At 40.5% G+C, this 20,502-nt stretch overlaps 1 protein-coding gene across 4 annotated transcripts in view; it reads right to left on the bottom strand.

Annotated features, from left to right (window-relative positions):
* patj (PATJ crumbs cell polarity complex component) overlaps positions 1 to 20,502 on the bottom strand; it is a 347,670-nt gene that overhangs the window by 198,780 nt on the left and 128,388 nt on the right. For all 4 annotated transcript variants that reach the window (XM_059647917.1, XM_059647916.1, XM_059647919.1 and 1 more), the window contains exons 23-26: positions 18,853 to 19,048; positions 13,893 to 14,012; positions 5,674 to 5,745; positions 2,045 to 2,222 (exon numbers count right to left, since the gene is read on the bottom strand). In XM_059647917.1, the coding sequence (XP_059503900.1) occupies positions 2,045 to 2,222; positions 5,674 to 5,745; positions 13,893 to 14,012; positions 18,853 to 19,048 (566 nt within the window). The remainder of the gene's footprint in view (positions 1 to 2,044; positions 2,223 to 5,673; positions 5,746 to 13,892; positions 14,013 to 18,852; positions 19,049 to 20,502) is intronic.

The following is a 20,502-nucleotide window of genomic DNA, read 5'->3' as shown; positions in this document are numbered from 1 at the left end:
GAGGCATAGACTATTTTCTAAATGGGAGAAAGCCCAAAAATCTCAAGTGCAAAGGGACTTGGTAGTCCCAGTCCAGGATTTCTTAAGGTTAACTCGCAGGTTGAGTAGGTAGTCAGGAACGCAAATATAATGCTGGCATTTATTTCGAGAAGACTAGCATATAAAATCAGGAATGTACTTCTGACGCTTTACAAGGGTCTGGTCAGATCAAATTCAGAATATTGTCAGCAATAATGAGCCCCATATCTCAGGAAGGATGTATTGGTCCTAAAGTGGGTCCAGAAGAGGTTCACAAGAAAGATCCTAGGAATGAAAGGCTTAACAATATGAGGAACCTTTGAGGATTCTGGGTTGACACTCAAGGGAGCTTAGAAGGATGAAGCGGGATCTCATTGAAACTTACAGAATACTGAAAAACCTGGATAGAGTGGGTGTTGGAATGGTATTTCTACTAGCAGGAGCGACAAGGACTGAGGGCACGGCCTTAGAGTAAAAAAGAATACCTTTTAGAATGGAGATGAGAAGAAACATCGTCAGCCAGAGAATGGTGAATCTACGGAATTCATTGCCTCAGAAGTCTATGGAGGCCAGGTCATTAAGTATATTTAAGACGGAGATAGATAGGTTCTTGATTGTTAAGGCAATCAAAGATTATGGGGAGAAGACAGGAGGATGGAGTTGTAAAACTTATCAGCCCTGACTGAATGGCGGAGCAGACTTGAAGCACCAAATGGCCTAACTTCTGTTCCCGCATGTTATGATCTTTTTGTTTTACGGGCCAGTTCAATGTTGAGATGCAAGTGCAACAGGCAAAATATGTAAATTACTGAACATTATACTATTTACACTCAGTACCATTCATTTATCTACTCAAAATATTTAATAACATGTCAAACATTGCTGGTCAAGATATTGTTCGGTGGACCTTGTGGAATCCCTGACGCAACCAAATCTGAGAACTATGTCAGAAATTGAAGATTCCAATGAGCAATTCCCCTGCATCTGTTTTAGCAATAAAACACTATAAATACAACAATGTATCTTTAAATATTTAATCATCTGCAGACTAAAGAATTCAATAATAAATAGATTAATAACGTATAAAATTATGCAAACCTTATTAATCTTTGTCACCACAAAGATATATTTTACAATACTGCTTAGGTAGCAAAATACAATCTTCCTCATACACAGGCCCAGAGATTCCAGACTCCACCTATCCAATGACCAGATATGCCTGGACAGATACAGTGGCATCCCTCAGATGTCCTGACACACTGACTATGAGTTAATTGCCTAGAAGATTTCAACTTCCAATGAGAATTACCCAGTGTCGGGAAGCCTCTGGAAGGATCTCATGGAAAATTAAGAAAGTAAACCACAATCAGCCACACTGACACCCCATTTTAGAACACCCCTGCCCCTTCACCCAACACCCTGGACTGCCTCCACAACACCTGACTGTCCACACAATACGTGACTGCAGACTCTTCTTACACACCCTCACCTTCATTCATTTACCAGCCACTTGTTACCTCTCACCCAATTACCCTCTCCCCCCAGGCTCACTTACCATGTTAAGCTTCCTACCATGTTAAGAGGTAATGGGACCTGTAAACTGTTGTTACTTACTGGAATAAGGGAGTAATTGCTCTAAAAAGGGGGTACAATGTTGGCAAAAATTCACTCTGATATTGCCCAAATGATTTGCTGAATTCCAAATGTTAGGGTAGGGCCTGTATTAGAATTTATAGAGTCATAGAATTGTGGCTGAAAAATCATGGAAAGATAAGAAGGTAACTCCTTTTTCTGATTTTGGTGTGAAATAGGATTTCCAACTCAGGTGGGAATATTTTCACAATAGTAATTTGAATGATTCCTTTGGGCTTCTCTTTGTGTTCTGAGGCATATCCAGGAAATTAACATGTTTAGTGTACCAACAAAGGCCTTCCAATCAACAATTTACTCAAGTAGTTACTATTGTACTCATTTTTTTCCATTTTACTAACATTAACATTACTTACTCATACATAAAATTACTTACCTCAATTATTTTGTCCCCAGTCTTCAGAGCTTTTGATCTTCCAGCTGGACTGTCATCCAAAACATGTTTAATAAAAATTCCTCTCAATTCCTCCCCATTTTTCAGTCGTTTTATTACTTTATTGCCACCTACAATACTGATTCCAAGTGACTCTCCTGGTTCTCGCCAAAGTTCAACCCTGGAATGAAGTTAAATATTCTTGTAATTTAAGAAGCAGAGGCAAATGACAACTTTTGCCCACTTCATAATCCATGTTGCCAATTTCAAAACCATCATTTTCTGCAAGATACATTTGTATGTACAGTTAAGAGAACTTACTTATTTAGAGCCAAGAACCTTCCTCTCTCTATCTGAGTAGCCTTATTTCAGATGCAAAACTCACAGGGCCGAATCTTATGATTTATTGACTGAGCATGAGTCTTGTTGAGTTGTGTAAAGTATTCCTCTCCCCAAGGCCCACTAGGTTTTCTCATTGTACCTCATCAAACCTGCCTCATAAACTATCTACCATTCCCGTGACACCTCTTGTATCTGATTTTTGCTCATTTCACCACACACTATCCAAGAACAATTTGTCATTCATAGGATATCCCAGATTTCACCAGCATTGCTTACAGCCAAACCTTCATCAGAAGCCCATGTGCACCCAGAAAAGCAAACTAATTTGGAGCTGCCTTGCATAGTTCCTGATATTTGCCCAAACAATGGCAGGTGGTGGGGGGAAATTGGCACCCCACTTTGCAGGCAGGATCGTGGAGGTCCTGGATGGTGTGGTGTCAATGTGGGACTTCCTCCTGCCCGATGGCAAGTAGTGGGGGCCACTACATCAGGCCATGCCAGTTTGCTCAGAGGTTGCCACCTGGATTAAACACAGGGTGTGTGTGACCACTGTCCATACCCTGAAAAGTTGAAGCCTGGCTTCCAACATGGAGCTCATTGAGGGCAAAGTGCAAAATGAATCTGGCAGATACCTGCTCTGGTTTCTATCCCAAGCTTTCCTGATATCTATTTTGTTGGCTAAGTTTGGTAAGATTGGTACTTGAATATTAACAAACAGAAGTGGCCATCAACAAGGCATTTGACAAACATTAATTCCCTGCAATTAGTAACTTGCTGCCTGGCAAGAAATTCGCCACACCACTTGTGGAAAGCATAAAAGATAGACTCAGATGATCTCGTTTACCACACCTCTTGGCCAATTCTGTTGTACCTTACCAAAGTGCACACTCCACAGACCCTTCTAAAATTCCACCCACAGTCTGTGATTTCCTTCTTTAAAAATGAAAAATATTCCTGGATCCAGTATTCTGCGCACCAATTGTTTCACAGTTCTTAAATAAAAAATTACACCAATAAAATTATATAAAAGAGTGGAAGACCAAGGCAAAGTTAGTTACTTAATGTCACAGAATGTGATTCTAGAAACTGCAAGCTACAAAGACAAGTATTTTTCTAATAATAAATATTATGTTTGTGTTAACAATAGACCAATTCTTGGCTAATGTAATAAAATAGACTGATCTAACCAATGGTACATCAAACATTTCATGAAGATACAAGAGATGTACCGGAGATCACTCATTCAAAAGCTGTATGGGGACTACCACTGCCGTGATGCAGTTCATGGAGACTGGGGCAATATCAATATAACCACTTAAAACTTCGAACGCTTTATGAAATTGTCCTCAGAATAAACTTTTGAATTAAAGTGAACTTTGCCCTACATAGCCTGCAAATTTACAAAACCCTCTTCTCCAAATCAACAAAAAATCTGCAGTATTTGACTGTAGTGCATATATTTGAGAGGGTCTTGAAGTGACTAAGATAGCTTTCCCGTAAACTCAAAAGGAGATTTCAAAAGTATTGTATGGCTATTTCTTACAGAAGACTGGCAAAGTTTTGATTAGAACAAATAATATGCAATGAGTTGGAAGCAGATGCAATGAAATAAAAACAAATCTTTGACAGGTACCGGGATTTTAAGCACATCAACAAGACTATAAATAAAGCTTTGTTTTATATGAAGTCAACAACATTATTTTTCAATCCTGAAAAAAATAAACTCTCAAAACATAATATTGACTGGCCACTCACCATTCCAACCAAAAAATATACAAAGTATTTTTGAAGATTCTACAGCATATTTTGTTTGATTGCAATATTAACACATTTCTGCTTGTTCTTCATACAGTATTAATTTCATTCACAAATATAAAGGCTAATTTGGGACTAAATCTTATGTTAACATTCCCATTTGTTTTTATTTATTTATTTCTGCAAACTATTTTTATAACCTTTTGATAAATCATTCATCTGTCTTTTAAAAATTTTTTTTTCAGTCATTTGTACAAAAATAATCTGGCATCCATAAAGGTTAGTGTTACCACAAAACCAATAGCCAACTCCAGGCTTTTTATTTCGTCTCTGCAAATTGCAATTGACATGAAAGAAACAAGACAGCATAAGACAGAAAAAGAGATATTTGTTTAAAATTTTTAAGTATTATTTGCAGCTGAGAAGTCACTTAAAATAAATATTAAATGTAAAAAATTCACACCAGCCTACTCAGCCCCTGAAAAATAAGTAAAATAATTACAAAGATCCTGATGATTGATATTTAGGAAATATCATTATTTGCAAGCTTCCCGTGACACATGTAACCAACACTGCCTTCTGTTCCCTGTCTTACTGCCCATTCTTGCGGCATATTCTCTTGGCACTCAACACACATATGCAACATTTGTGATATTCCTTGTAAAAAAAATACATACACCCAACATCAACTGCATTTTCTTTATTAAAGTTCCATTATTTCTTCAAATTTAATATTAAAAATAGAAACTTTGAATAACTGTCCACAATTCTAAGACTAACTAGCCTTAAATAAATTGGGTTTTAATTTCACCTGAGATTGTAACCTTTTGAAATTTAGTCAGTTAGGGTTTTCAGAGCTCAAAATTGAAGTCACATTCAAAAAAACCAAATGTACACCTTATATTCTATCTATTTTGTGCAACTCTGTCCCGTCATCTACCATCTCGGTGGTGTAGTTGTACAGCAGTAAAAAACACTGACATGAAAAATAAACTGGTGAACTATACTGGGAACAGAAGTCAAACATCTCCCCTTCCCCCACTGCATCCCTAAACCAGCCCAGTTCACCCCCTCCCCCCACTGCACCACACAACCAGCCCAGCTCTTCCCCCCCACCCACTGCATCCCAAAACCAGTCCAACCTGTCTCTGCCTCCCTAACCGGTTCTTCCTCTCACCCATCCCTTCCTCCCACCCCCAGCCGCACCCCCAGCTACCTACTAACCTCATCCCACCTCCTTGACCTGTCCGTCTTCCCTGGACTGACCTATCCCCTCCCTACCTCCCCACCTACACCCTCTCCACCTATCTTCTTTGCTCTCCATCTTCGGCCCGCCTCCCCCTCTCTCCCTATTTATTCCAGTTCCCTCCCCCCATCCCCCTCTCTGATGAAGGGTCTAGGCCCGAAACGTCAGCTTTTGTGCTCCTGAGATGCTGCTTGGCCTGCTGTGTTCATCCAGCCTCACATTTCATCATCTTGGAATCTCCAGCATCTGCAGTTCCCATTATCTCTCAAACATCTTGATGTTCTCTTACCGTCGTGGTGCCTCCCAGTGGCTCATTACCGGGGTTTCTTCCCCTTCACCTTCTTCTCGTTCAGGTAGTTCACTGATCCAATAAAGAGAGTAAAATCATTTTGGAAGATACTTCAATATTCATTTTTAATTACAACAAAAAGCTTCAAAGAACAGTAACAAGCCACATTCATAGATATTTAACTTTAAAATAAAAATCAAGATATTTAATACATGAAATATACTCATACATCAAACAAACACTTAGTCACACAGCATGGAAACAGACACTTTGGTCCAAGTAGTCCACGTGGACCATGTTCCCAAGTCGAACTAGTCCCACCTGCCTGCATTGATCCATATCCATCCAAATATTTCCTACTTACGTATTTATCTAAAAGTCTTCTAAAAATTGTAACTGCACCTGCACCCACCATTTCCTCTGGCAGTTCATTCCACACACTAACCACTCTGTGTAAAAAAAGTTGCCCCACATATTCTTTTTAAATGTTAGCGAGTTTTGAGAAGATGTGTCTCATCTCACTTTAAAAATGTGCCCCCTGCTTTTGAGCTCCCCAGCTTAAGGAAAAGACCTTTGCTATTCACTTTATCTATGACCCTCATGATTTTATAAAACCCAATTAAGTCACCCCCTCAAACACCTAACTCCAGTGAAAAAAATCCGATTAATGAAGGTAAGCACACTAAACGCCTTAACTATCCTGTCTACAAAAGAATTATGTACCTGAATCCCCATATTTGTTTTAACAGAATGCAATACCTCGCGCTTATCCAAAGTAAACTCCATCTGTCATTCTTCAGCCCATTGACTCAACTGATCAAGATCTCTTCGTAATCTCAGATAATCTTCTTCACTGTCCACGATATCACCATTTTTAATGTCATTTGCAAACTTACTAACCATTCCTCCTATACGCTCATCCAACTCATTTATATAAATGACAAACAAAAGTGGACCCAATTCTGATCCCTGTAGAACAGTTAGTGACAGGACCCCCAGTCAGAAAAACAACACTCCACCACCACCCCGTCTCACCAACCATCAAGCCAATTTTGTATCCAATTGGCAAGGTTATCCTGAATCCTATGTGATCTAACTTTACTAATTAGTTCACCATGCAGAACTTCATCAAAGGCATTTCTAAAGCCCGAGTAAATAAAGTCTACTGCTCTGCTGTCATCACTCATTTTGGTTACTTCCTCAAAAAGTTCAATCAAGTTTGCCAGACATAATTTCCCTTGCACAGAACCATGTTGACTATCCCTAACCAGTCCTTGCCTCTCCAAATGCATCTTTCAGAGTCACCTCCAACAACTTGCCCACCACCGATGTCAGACTCTCAGCTCTATTGTTCCCATGCTTCTCCTCACAACCTTTCTCAAACAAGGGCACAAATTAGCCACCCTTCAGTTCTCCAGCACCTCACCTGTGGTTACAGATGATACAAATATTTCTGTCAGGGCCCTGCAATTTCCTTCCTAATTTCCCACAACGTTCTGGGATATAGATCAGGAGCTGCAGATTTATCTACCTTCATGTTTTCAAGATTTATCCACCTGTAGCACTTCCTCTTTTGTAACGTAAACTGTTTTGAAAACATCAATATTTATTTCTCCAAGTTCTCTCCCTCCATTTCTTCTGCCACAGTAAAAACTGACGCAAAATATTCATTTAATATCTCTCCCATCTCCTTATGTTCCACACAAAGACAACCCTGTTATCTTTGAGGAATCTTACTCTCCCAACAAAAACAAAAAGAGAAATCAGAGTTAACACTTCATATAAGGTGACCCTTGCTCAGAGGGAGGATCATGAGACCTGAAACATTAACTCTGACTTTCTCTTCACAAATGCTGCCAGACCTGTTGAACTTTTCCAGCATCCGCAGTTCTTTAAGTTTCTACTGTCTCTTTAGTTGCTGTTTTGCTCCCACAGTACTTGTAGAATCTCTCTGGATTATCCTTTCCTTATCTGCCAAAGGCCATCTCATATCCCTCTTTGCCTTCCTGCTTTATTCCTACACTCTTTAGAATCTTTAGGAGATTCATTTGATCCCAGTTGTCTGATTCTCCCTTATTCTTGAGTAGAACCTCAAAATCTTTTTTCATCCATTGCTCTCTAATCTTACCAGACTTACCTTTCATTCTAACAAGAACATAATGCCTCTGAACAGTCGTTATCACACTTTTGAAAGCCTTTCATTTGTCAGTTGTCCCTTGACCAGCAAACAGACTACTTCAATCAACTTTTGGAAGTTCTTGTCTCGTACCATTAAAATTTGTTTTCCTCAAATTAAGAACTTTAACTTATAAAAGGCTTATTCTTTTCCATAACTATTTTGAAGCTAACAGAATTATGATCACTAGTCCCGAAGTGTTCCTCGACTAACACTTCAGTCACTCGCCCTGTCTTAGTTCCCGAGAGAAGGTCAAGTTTTACATATTGATTAATTAACTTTCTTGAACACATTAAACAAATTCCTCACCATCCAAACCTTCAATGCTGAAGCAGTTCCAGTCAGTGTTTGGAAAATTAAAATCCCTTCTTACTATAATCCTATTATTCCTAAATATATCTAAGATCTCTCTACATATTTTCTTCTCAATTTACCTCTGACTGTTAGGATGTCTATAGTACAATCCCATCAAGGTGATCATCCCTTTCTTACAGTAGAGCTGTCTTCACAATGGGACTGAAGCAACTCTCCAACATCCTCACTCTACCCTTGCTCAAATCCAGCTTGCTTTGCAAGGCCAACACAATGTTCTTTGCTTCTTGGGAGCTCTGTGATGATCAAAGCTTTATAAATCTTGGAAAAAAATCCAAGAGGAGCTTCTGCCAAATTGCATGCAAGCAGTCCTTACTGACATCACCCCTGGCCTCCACGGTAATGTCAATTGCATTGTTGATGTTAAAGCTCTTCCAAAATTGAAGAACGCTGTCCTTACTCCCTTCAGCGGCTGCAATCAGCCTCTTAAATGTGTGCCGTGAATAATGAATTTTAAAAGCTGCTATTATACTCTGGCCCATGGGCTGAAGGAGAGAGGCTGTGTTTGGGAGAAATAGCACTTTGATGTTTTCAGAAAGCTCACCCATTGTGGGAGGATGACTTGATTCATTATGCAAAATGAGGAGAATCTTAAAATCCATTTTTTTTCCCAGCAATACTTAGGAAAATCATCTTCTAAAACATTCATAATAAGATCAGAAAAAGAAACTGCCCCATCATCCAACCTCTTTTGCTTGACCTATAGTAGGCACCCAGACTAGACCTAAGGTAACCTTTCAAGGTTCAAGGGTTAGGAGTGGTACATCACCACAGGCTTAAGCTTGGAGTCTCCACTGGCATTGGCACCCAGCAGCACAGTCATATGATCCTTTGCCACCTTAATGTCTGGAGGAGTGCTTCATTCGTAGAAATGTAGGTTCTTGATGGCATTCATTTCCAGTATAAACCTGTCTCATCCAAATTGAAAATTTGATCTAAGTTGTAGCCTTCTTTATCAAATAATATTTTTAGGCATGGAAAGCAATGCCATTGCATGCTCCCTGTCTGTGCTGGCAGCTTTGCCACATGACCATATGACTTTACATTAGGAAAATCACAGCAGTTCTTAAAGCCAGCAAACCAGCTGTTACGGGCACTAAAGGCAGGCACATCTGCAGGATTTTCAGTTTTATTGGTTAGATCTACAAAAATTGATAAGGCTTTCTTTTTATGGTGAGAAGGGCGGTCCCAGATCATCTCTTTGTTTGCTCCTCTATCCAAACACTTAGAAGCCACCTCATCACCTCAAGTTCCTTTGTCCATGACGTCACAGATTTTGCTAGCATTCAGACTTGTGACTGCAACACAGCTTGTGTTAATATGTTTTGCATTGTCTCTAATGGCGCACAAGGTAGACTCCTTCATTCCTGTTACATGGGCAACATCACACGTTCTCTCATTAAGCTCAAAATGTTTAATAATGTCTAGCTTCTATTCCAGTGCTATAGCCTTTCCTTTACATTTACCACTCACAATTTTATCACCAGAGCACTTCTTGCTAAGGTTCTAGTCACTTTATCCTCACATTTTGATGGGTAACAGCAGAATTTGCAATAAAAAACGAAAATCACAGTGTGCTATACCTCTCACAGGAAGCACTTCACAACAAAGTCTGCAAAATGATCACATGATGCCAGTGCAGAGGCTCTTACCGCACCAATATTGTGCACGCTCAGAACAAAGCCCATGAAACAATCATGTGATGCCAACGCATACTCCTCCATGCACTGATGGAATTGTATTATAGCCAATACAAGTTTGTGTTTTAGAAATAGCACTCCCGTATTCATCAGTCACATTATAGCCAATTCGCATTGCTGGAAGATGCGTGACAGCAGAACCGATGTATTTCTAATTACAACCCAGACATTTTTTTTCTGGATGATCTCTCAGAAAAATCCTCTCTAATTAGAGTAGTAACGTTTTCCTTAACCATAAACACTGCTTCACCCTCCTCTCTGTCCCTCCTATAGCATCTAAAACCCAGAGCAGTGAGTTGCCAGTCCAGTCCTCCCATCAGCCAAGTTTCTGAATTCATCAGCCTTACTTGTACGATCCCTTACATCAAAATAAATGTAGTTTAATTCTTCAGAGTTACCTTGTTCTCTGACTTGATCTTGTCTTTCTTTTCTAATTAATTTGCTTTTCTCTGACTCAGAACCATCCTCATTTGTCTTTCTATTCTCATTGCTTTCAGCCCTCCTCTCTCACGGTTTACAGGCTCCTGACGTAGAACTTTTCAATCTCCCAGCCAGGGTATTTGAGTCTTTCCAGTTCAGGTGAAACCCATCACTGTTGAGCACATCTTTTCTACCCCAGAAAAGATCCCAATGATCCAAGAATCTGAATCCCTGCATGTGGCACCCCCTCTTCAGCCATTGATTTATCTGCCCTATCCGTCTAATCCTTCCCTCATGAGAACTTGGGGTTCCTACGGGAGTAAACCATGGGTTACTACTTTTGAGAGGTTTTTTTCAAGCTTTCCACCTAACCTCCTATATTCACTTTGCAAAGCCTTAGCCCTTTCCCTAACTACGTCGTTCCTATCAATGCGGAAAACATTCCAGCTTCTGACTCTCCTCTTTGACAATATGCTTCAAATGTTCTGATTAATCAATCACTAAATATTTGACAAAATCTTTGTAGAGGAACTCAATCTGGCAATGAATTCCATATTTCTCTGAATGAAATAGGAATAAAAAGAACTGCTCATAGCAGGTGATTTGACTGCTCACAAGTTAAACCTCCAAGGGCAGAGCAGCTTGGTAGATATGACAACTGTGACATTGTCAAGCATTGTTGGTGCAACCCATGCTCCAAATGAAAGCCTAAAATGAGTACGTGCATTGTGAAACAAAAAAATACAAACTGACAAAAATTCAATAGAATTTAGTTAGTATATTTAAAGAGAATTTTATGATTATGGAGTTAGGTTCACCAAAATCAGCTAAAACATGAACTCACCGTTTCCTCTCTTTTAAGGTGCTGCCCATTCTGCAGTATATTTTCAGTATTGTCTGTTATTGTTCATTACTCAATTATACGTCAGAGAGAAAATGCTCTTGGGTTGCTCGCCAAAGATTATATGATCAAGAATTGCCCACTAATACACCAATTCATAATTATCCACCTGAGGCCTTTAGAAGCGCTTGAAGTTGATATACATTTTGATTGTTAAGAGCACATGCAAAACCCAGTAAAAAGACTTCAGAATATAGACCATCCATGACCTAACTGAATGGCTGGGACATTTTGAGTAACTAAAGAGTCCTCTTTTGTTCTTTTGCTTTTTGAAAGCTAACTTGGGAGGTGCCAGGCATTATGTCAATATTTGCAAAGAATTTCCATGAATGCATCAACGTTCACTACACTTAAACCAAAGCTTTCAATTTTTTCTTACGGTAAGTTCGCATCACTTCTGAAGACTTGAACGAACAGTTTCCATTATATTTCTCAACTACACAACATAAAATGATGCACCAATAAAAAAATACCAATGTTACAATTCTGATCCAGATTAATTGCTTGATAATGTGACTTTGTAAATAACTGGAACTAAGTTGACAAACAACAGCAAAGCTTCATAAGATCATTCACTCATATATTGAAAATGTGTTAGGGAATTCCACCTCAATAATTTTTTTTCTAGGGTTAGTGAATTTGAAAATTATCTTAAATAATTAGAGAAGAATAAATTATAAACAAAGTAATAATTCAGATAAACATGTATGCAACAATGCAATGTAATATGTTGTACAGGCTGTAAATAAAATACTGATCTTTCAACTGTTAATCAATATACACCATTGTTAAAAGCTTTTGCATAATAGCTATCAAGAATTCAAGGCAGTACATCAGTAGTATGCATAATAGCCACTTAAGCTGCTGCAATTTATTCCATTACAGTTTAAATTCAAAGCTGGTCACATAACATTTTTTGTACATGTACTTTGATATGCAAATTAGAAATGATTCCCGGTAAAGATCTATGTTTAATACTTCTCCATAGGTAATGTGCAGTTTCTGTAATTTGTGCAAATATAACTGTTCAGATGTCAAACAATTGTGATAATATACAAAATGTTTCAAAGCATTACTTCACTGCACATGCTTTGAAAAATTGAACAATTGCAGTAAAAATCAATATTATACTTTATTCAGAAAACATTAACAAAGTTACTCAGTACATTGCAAATGCTTACTCCATAAAAATATAAATAATCATACTTTCTTAATACTACTATCTGAACTGCAGCCATGCAAAGTGCAAATGACAATGTACATAGAAAGGGGGAATAACAGCCAGGGACCCGAACTTAAGAAACAACAATTCATTATTAATGCCTAAACCCCATGTTTACTCTGAACTGAAGACTTTACAAATATTTGCATTTAAGTCATAAACCTAAATATTATGTTGAGATATATGACACAACTTCACAAGCATTATCAGTAAACCTTAAAAAATAGAAACAAAATATTTCATGTTTTAAAATAAAGTTACAAAAATCTTTACAAGTAATTTCTACTTGAATTGTTGGTATTTTGAAATGAAATGTTCATCTACAATATATTAATAATTACTTTTCAGATCCCAGAATATACTTAAAAGAAAATGTATATTCAATGCTTCTCATGACCATTGGATGTCTCTGAAGCACTTTTTGAAATAAGGTAGTTACTAATGGAAGGGAGGAAAGTTAGCAGTTAGCAGTCAGCACAGTATGTACACATCAGACTGCCACAAATAGAGTTAGCAAGAACTGCAGATGTTGGAGTCAGGTCAACAGTGTGGAGTTGGAGGAAAATAGTAGGTCAGACAGCATTAGAGGAGTAGGAAAGTCACAGATTTGGATTGGGACCCTCCTTCTGCAGCTGTACAAGGCCCTGGTGAGACTGCACCTGGGGTATTGTGTGCAGTTTTGGTCTCCACATTCTTGCTATTGAGGGAGTGCAGCATAGGTTCACTAGGTCAATTCCTGGAATGGTGGGACTATCATATGTTGAAAGCTTGGAGCGACTGGGCTTGTATACACTTGAGTTTAGAAGGATGAGAGGGGATCTGATTGAGACGTATAAGATAATTAAGGGATTGGACACTCTGGAGGCAGGATGCATGTTTCCGCTGATGGGTGAGTCCAGAACCAGAGGACACAGTTTAAAAATAAGGGGTAGGCCATTTAGAACAGAGTTGAGGAAAAACTTCTTCACCCAGAGAGCGGTGGATATATGGAAGGCTCTGCCCCAGAAGGCAGTGGAGACCAACTCTCTGGATACTTTCAAGAAAGAGATGGATAGAGCTCTTAAAGATAGTAGAATCAAGGGTTATGGGGATAAGGCAGGAACAGGATACTGATTGTGGGTGATCAGCCACGATCATAACAAACGGTGGTGCTGGCTCGAAGGGCCGAATGGCCTACTCCAGCACGATTGTCTATTGCCTATTCTGAAGGTAGACTTTGCTACTCCCCTGATACTGCCAGAGGGCCATAAACAATGTGATAATGACCAGGTAATCTGCATTTTTTGTGATAATGATTAAGGGAAAAATAATGGTCAATGCACTGAGCACTGAATTTCAATCCAGGCATCTTGAAGTAAAATTTCAAACCAAAAGCATTATTAAAAATTTTCTATCCTTCAATGCCAAGAATATAAGTAATTTAAATACCTGATAGTAGGTTTTGGCCTGGAGTCTGTTGCCAATATTGCAGCATTAGGGGTTCGAGCTGGTTTCAATGCAGGCCTTCTTTTGTAATGATCCGTATCTTTTGCAGCCACGTAAGTAATTCTAAATTTGCCATCCACCAAAAGAGAGAAAGTTATCCTTTTTAACAATCAATAAAAAGTCAATACACTACTGAGATATGAGAGCATAAGATAGTGGTATCTACTGAGTTCTCTTCACCAATATACAACCCAGTGAATTTAGAGATGATACTTACAGATCAAGAAGTTGATCTATGTTTGATCACTGGATCGGCTGGACACTTACTTTTCTCATGTAAAGACTACTAACATTTATCAAGCTCAACAATTTTTTTAACACATACAGCCATGTGAAATGAGGGTGTTAAAGACCAACAAATGTTATCCAAGGCCAGCGAGAAAGACAAAGATTACCATGCTTATCCATGTCTATAACAGTATGCGTTTTTAATCCAGGGTATTTAACTGAGTGGTAATCTGACAAAAAAAATGCTGACCCAGCGCAGGAACTGTGAAGCAACTTTGTCAAAGAGATAGGTTTAGAAAAGCCTTAAGAGAAGACAGGGAAATGGGACAAACTAGTTTACAGAGGGAATGATCATAAAACCGAAGGATGTGCATTAAGTTACATAATTATTTAGGTTTCCTGATCAAACTGGTTGACCCCATCACCAACTCACATACTGTTTCACTTGTTCATAACCAAAAACATTTCATGTGAATGGGTGAAGTGACAGTGATAAGTTAAAGTGATAGGATATTCTCTCAGTTTGGTGATCTTATGGCTTATGTCTAGAAGTGACGAGACCTCATTTGCAAAGTGGCCAGATGCAATAATCTTTGTATCTTCACTAAATGTTATTATCTGGAACTGCCTTTCACAATCCCAACTATTTAGCTTTTAACACTAAATGTTATTATCTGGAACTGCCTTTCACAATCCCAACTATTTAGCTTTTGTCCCTAAGTGCAGCATTCTATGAAGCGAGAAATGATGGCCCAGTGGTACTAGCAGTAGATTACTCATTCAGGTCATGTTCTGGGGACCTGGGTTCAAATCCTACCATGGTAGAATTTGGACAGAATGGTGGCTCAGTGTTTAGAACTGCTGACTCACAGTGCGAGGGACCTAAGTTTAATTCCAGCCTCGGGCGACAGTCTGCGCGGAGTTTGCATGGTTTCCCCATATCTGTGAGCGTTTCCTACTGGTGCTCTGGTTTCCTTCCACACTTCATACATGCACAGAATAGATGGCTTGGCCATGCTAAATTTCCCCTCGGGACCAGGGATGTGCAGGCTAGGCAGGTTAGCCATGGGAAATGCAGGGATAGGTCTCGGTGGGACGCTCATCAGAGGGGTCTGCTCCCACGCTAATGTTATTTCCATGATGCACATTTCCCATTCACCCTCACATCTGAATGGACCATGTAAAGTACAGGCCTTTCTCTCATGTGATAAAATTGCTCACTGTTCCAGAAAGCAAACGTAACATCTAACTTTGGCTTAACACCCACTTGTAAATGATTATCTTCTTCTAAAGCAATCTGGGACAATTTCAACACAAATGGCACTGGCCACATAAAAATACTTGCTGTCTGAAACACTGGTCAGATCTCAAATTATTTTTAATGGCTTTGAATAGCAGCTTCCCTTGACTGTTAGATTCTTCATAATGCTAATTGATGTTTCTCATGAAATAATCATTTACTTCGATCTTGAGGATTCTGGTATAAACCACCATGGCCAGAACTGTAAGCATACAGGTGAATTTTCATTTATCAGGGAGAGGAAAAAAAAATCAAGATTCATTCACAATATGGGGAAAGATTTCATCATTACTTCTGAGCTACCTTCTAACTCTAGTAATACAATTTCCTGAAAAAGAATGTCTCAACAGTCCACAAACGTTCCTAATCATCAATAATGAATCAAATTTAATTCAAGGATAATGGCTGTGCTGACAAATAAAAGTGCATATGCTGAAATCTAGTTGCAACATTTCAATCAATACTTTTTAATCCCATAAATTAAAGCAGCGTTCTGAGCACAAAACAGAAGGTATATGAATTGTCTTAGAAGTATTTCTTTATAATTTGATGATTGTAATTTATTTTTGTCAGTCAAAAAACTCAAAGTTAGCCGAATTGTCCAAGGTTGTAGCAGTAATTTACCTCTTTAATTTATTCTTTAATTGGATGTGGGTGTCACTAGCAATGACTGCATTTGCTGCCTGTCTCAAATTGCCTTTGAACTGAGTAGCACTCTCAGGCATACGGGCAGTTAAAAGTCAGTGACATGAATGAGGCTTTTGGAATCACATGTCGGCTGGACTGGACTGGAAAAGGATTGGTGAGGCTCTCCCCTAAAGGGCATAAGTGAACCAGATATTTTTAAAACAAAAATTGGTGATTCTTTTACTGACACAAGCTTTATATTGAAGAGCTTTTAAAAATTGAAGCTTAATCCCATGAGCTGCCCAGGTACAATCTTCAGCACACACTGAGCCTGAGTTGTATAAAGTCCAGTGACATGACCTTGTGGGTGGCTAACTGAAGACATAGTACTATATTGAAAACAGTAAACTAAAGGTTTTGAGAAACATCTACAAATAAAGTACAAGAAATACTCAGACAATAAAATGTGAGGCTGGACGAACACAGCAGGCCAAGCAGCATCCCAGGAGCACAAAAGCCGACGTTTCGGGCCTAGACCCTTCATCAGAGAGGGGGATGGGGGGAGGGAACTGGAATAAATAGGGAGAGAGGGGGAGGCGGACCGAAGATGGAGAGTAAAGAAGATAGGTGGAGAGAGTGTAGGTGGGGAGGTAGGGAGGGGATAGGTCAGTCCAGGGAAGACGGACAGGTCAAGGAGGTGGGATGAGGTTAGTAGATGGTGAGGGGTGCGGCTTGGGGTGGGAGGAAGGGATGAGTGAGAGGAAGAACCGGTCAGGGAGGCAGAGACAGGTTGGACTGGTTTTGGGATGCAGTGGGTGGGGGGGAAGAGCTGGGCTGGTTGTGTGGTGCAGTGGGGGGAGGGGACGAACTGGGCTGGTTCAGGGATGCAGTAGGGGAAGGGGAGATTTTGAAACTGGTGAAGTCCACATTGATACCATATGGCTGCAGGGTTCCCAGGCGGAATATGAGTTGCTGTTCCTGCAACCTTCGGGTGGCATCATTGTGGCAGTGCAGGAGGCCCATGATGGACATGTCATCAAGAGAATGGGAGGGGGAGTGGAAATGGTTTGCGACTGGGAGGTGCAGTTGTTTTTTGCGAACTGAGCGGAGGTGTTCTGCAAAGCGGTCCCCAAGCCTCCGCTTGGTTTCCCCAATGTAGAGGAAGCCGCACCGGGTACAGTGGATGCAGTATACCACATTGACAGATGTGCAGGTGAACCTCTGCTTGATGTGGAATGTCATCTTGGGGCCTGGGATGGGGGTGAGGGAGGAGGTGTGGGGACAAGTGTAGCATTTCCTGCGGTTGCAGGGGAAGGTGCTGGGTGTGGTGGGGTTGGGGGGCAGTGTGGAGCGAACAAGGGAGTCACGGAGAGAGTGGTCTCTCCGGAAAGCAGACAGGGGAGGGGATGGAAAAATGTCTTGGGTGGTGGGGTCGGATTGTAAATGGCGGAAGTGTCGGAGGATAATGCGTTGTATCCGGAGGTTGGTAGGGTGGTGTGTGAGAACGAGGGGGATCCTCTTGGGGCGGTTGTGGCGGGGGCGGGGTGTGAGGGATGTGTCGCGGGAAATGCGGGAGACGCGGTCAAGGGCGTTCTCGATCACCGTGGGGGGAAAGTTGCGGTCCTTAAAGAACTTGGACATCTGGGATGTGCGGGAGTGGAATGTCTTGTCGTGGGAGCAGATGCGGCGGAGGCGGAGGAATTGGGAATAGGGGATGGAATTTTTGCAGGAGGGTGGGTGGGAGGAGGTGTATTCTAGGTAGCTGTGGGAGTCGGTGGGCTTGAAATGGACATCAGTTACAAGCTGGTTGCCTGAGATGGAGACTGAGAGGTCCAGGAAGGTGAGGGATGTGCTGGAGATGGCCCAGGTGAACTGAAGGTTGGGGTGGAAGGTGTTGGTGAAGTGGATGAACTGTTCGAGCTCCTCTGGGGAGCAAGAGGCGGCGCCGATACAGTCATCAATGTACCGGAGGAAGAGGTGGGGTTTGGGGCCTGTGTAGGTGCGGAAGAGGGACTGTTCCACGTAACCTACAAAGAGGCAGGCATAGCTGGGGCCCATGCGGGTGCCCATGGCCACCCCCTTAGCCATTTCCACTCCCCCTCCCATTCTCTTGATGACATGTCCATCATGGGCCTCCTGCACTGCCACAATGATGCCACCCGAAGGTTGCAGGAACAGCAACTCATATTCCGCCTGGGAACCCTGCAGCCTAATGGTATCAATGTGGACTTCACCAGTTTCAAAATCTCCCCTTCCCCTACTGCATCCCTCAACCAGCCCAGTTCGTCCCCTCCCCCCACTGCACCACACAACCAGCCCAGCTCTTCCCCCCCACCCACTGCATCCCAAAACCAGTCCAACCTGTCTCTGCCTCCCTAACCGGTTCTTCCTCTCACCCATCCCTTCCTCCCACCCCAAGCCGCACCCCCCGCCACCTACTAACCTCATCCCACCTCCTTGACCTGTCCGTCTTCCCTGGACTGACCTATCCCCTCCCTACCTCCCCACCTACACTCTCTCCACCTATCTTCTTTACTCTCCATCTTCGGTCCGCCTCCCCCTCTCTCCCTATTTATTCCAGTTCCCTCCCCCCATCCCCCTCTCTGATGAAGGGTCTAGGCCCGAAACGTCGGCTTTTGTGCTCCTGGGATGCTGCTTGGCCTGCTGTGTTCGTCCAGCCTCACATTTATTGTCTTGGAATCTCCAGCATCTGCAGTTCCCATTATCTCTGATACAAGAAATACTCACATGGTTTCTTCAGTTAAGGCTGAATTGGCAAAGACAAAATGCATTTGAGCAGAGTTTAGACCACTTATGCATTCATTGTTCACTGCGACAATATAATCTCCTTCCTGAAGCTCTCCATCTTTTCCAGCAGCACCTTCTCCATCAATGTGCTTAATAACTGCCCCAGGTCCTCTGGGATCACTTTTCACAGTCAATCCTAGGTAATACAATTCAACATAAGGATACTTAGCTGCAAATTAACAGAGTAAATGCAATGGTAGATAACCATATTCCATACTAGTTATGTTATAAGTACAAATACACACTGGAAAAGAAACAGCAGAAGCCCTGTGGCTCTAAACTACCAATTTTAGAATTATGTCAGATGTACAAGATAATGTATAAGCAGTTGAATAGAAGCACTTCCACATAGCAGTAAAAGGATAATTCTGCCCAAGCAAATGAAAACAAACAAAGCAACAGGAGCTGAGCTACAATTTTATAATGAATATTATTTTATTAATTTCCCATTTCAAACAGGTTGTGATGGCCAGAACTTAAACAATTCTGGTAAGGAAAATATAGTTTCTAAGTTTCAGTAGTAGTAAGAGAAGAAATGATGTTAAATATAGTTTTACAGATACTGAGACTGGGACTGGGACTGGGGATTTCTGCTCCAACCAATGTGGTACATTCTACCCAGAAGGTGCAGTGAAGATCCTCCCAGGTCTACAACACTCCTGGTGGATGCAGCTAGTCACAATTTGTGACCTTCTCCTTCAACCACTGCTGATTAAACAAGTAGCCTGAAATTTATTTTTCCAAATGGATAAGTGCCTGCTGAGACATGACAGTTAAGTGCATCTTACCGAACACCCACAAATGAGATCCAAAGCCATCAACTGACAGGCTCAGTAGCTGGAGAGGAAACTAACCAAAAATTATCTTCTCAAACACAAACAAAAACAGCAGTTTCTGTAAAAGCTCAGCAGGTCTAGCAGGTTCTGCCTCAGCCATTGAACATTCTGAAATAAGATATTTGATAGCAACAAAACCTTTGAGTATTCATCCAGCATGAGACTAACAACTGTTCATTTCCAAAGAGGAGATTGTCAATAGGAAAAAAAGGCAAAAAAAATTGTTTGAACAAGTTTGGAAAATGGCTCTTATTTGGTTGAAAATCGATGCAATTTTAAGAGGCAGAAGCTTAGGTTTTCTTATCAGGGTTATTTTAACTGTCAGTTTCCCATTTCAAGCACGTGAGTGAGTGGCAGAACTGAAATAATTAATAAAAATAAATAAGAATGGAAAATTATTCTAAGAAGATATAAAACAATTTTTCCACTTGCTGAACTTGGTTGTTAGTGAAAAGAAATAACAGAACTAACTGATAAGCAGTTTACCTTTTAAAATAACAGGTATTTTGATTGCATTTTAGTTTTTCTTTCATATCCATTGGCCAATGAAATTCCCTATTGAGAATGCTTCTTTTTCAAAATTAAAAATTATAATTAACTGTTTAATAATTTCAGCCCTAAATGTTAGCACCCTATGATGGAACAAAAGGATCTTTTCTTTTGAAGTATTATAAAGTTCTGAGAGGATCTATTAAACATTAAGTAATTATGTTTTCACAACAGTGATCATTATGCATTATTGAATTCATTACTG

Source organism: Stegostoma tigrinum, chromosome 8 (assembly GCF_030684315.1).
Source record: "Stegostoma tigrinum isolate sSteTig4 chromosome 8, sSteTig4.hap1, whole genome shotgun sequence".
Lineage (NCBI taxonomy): Eukaryota > Metazoa > Chordata > Chondrichthyes > Orectolobiformes > Stegostomatidae > Stegostoma > Stegostoma tigrinum.
Note: the sequence above shows the minus strand (reverse complement) of the source record. Positions and strands in the feature narration are given on the sequence as shown.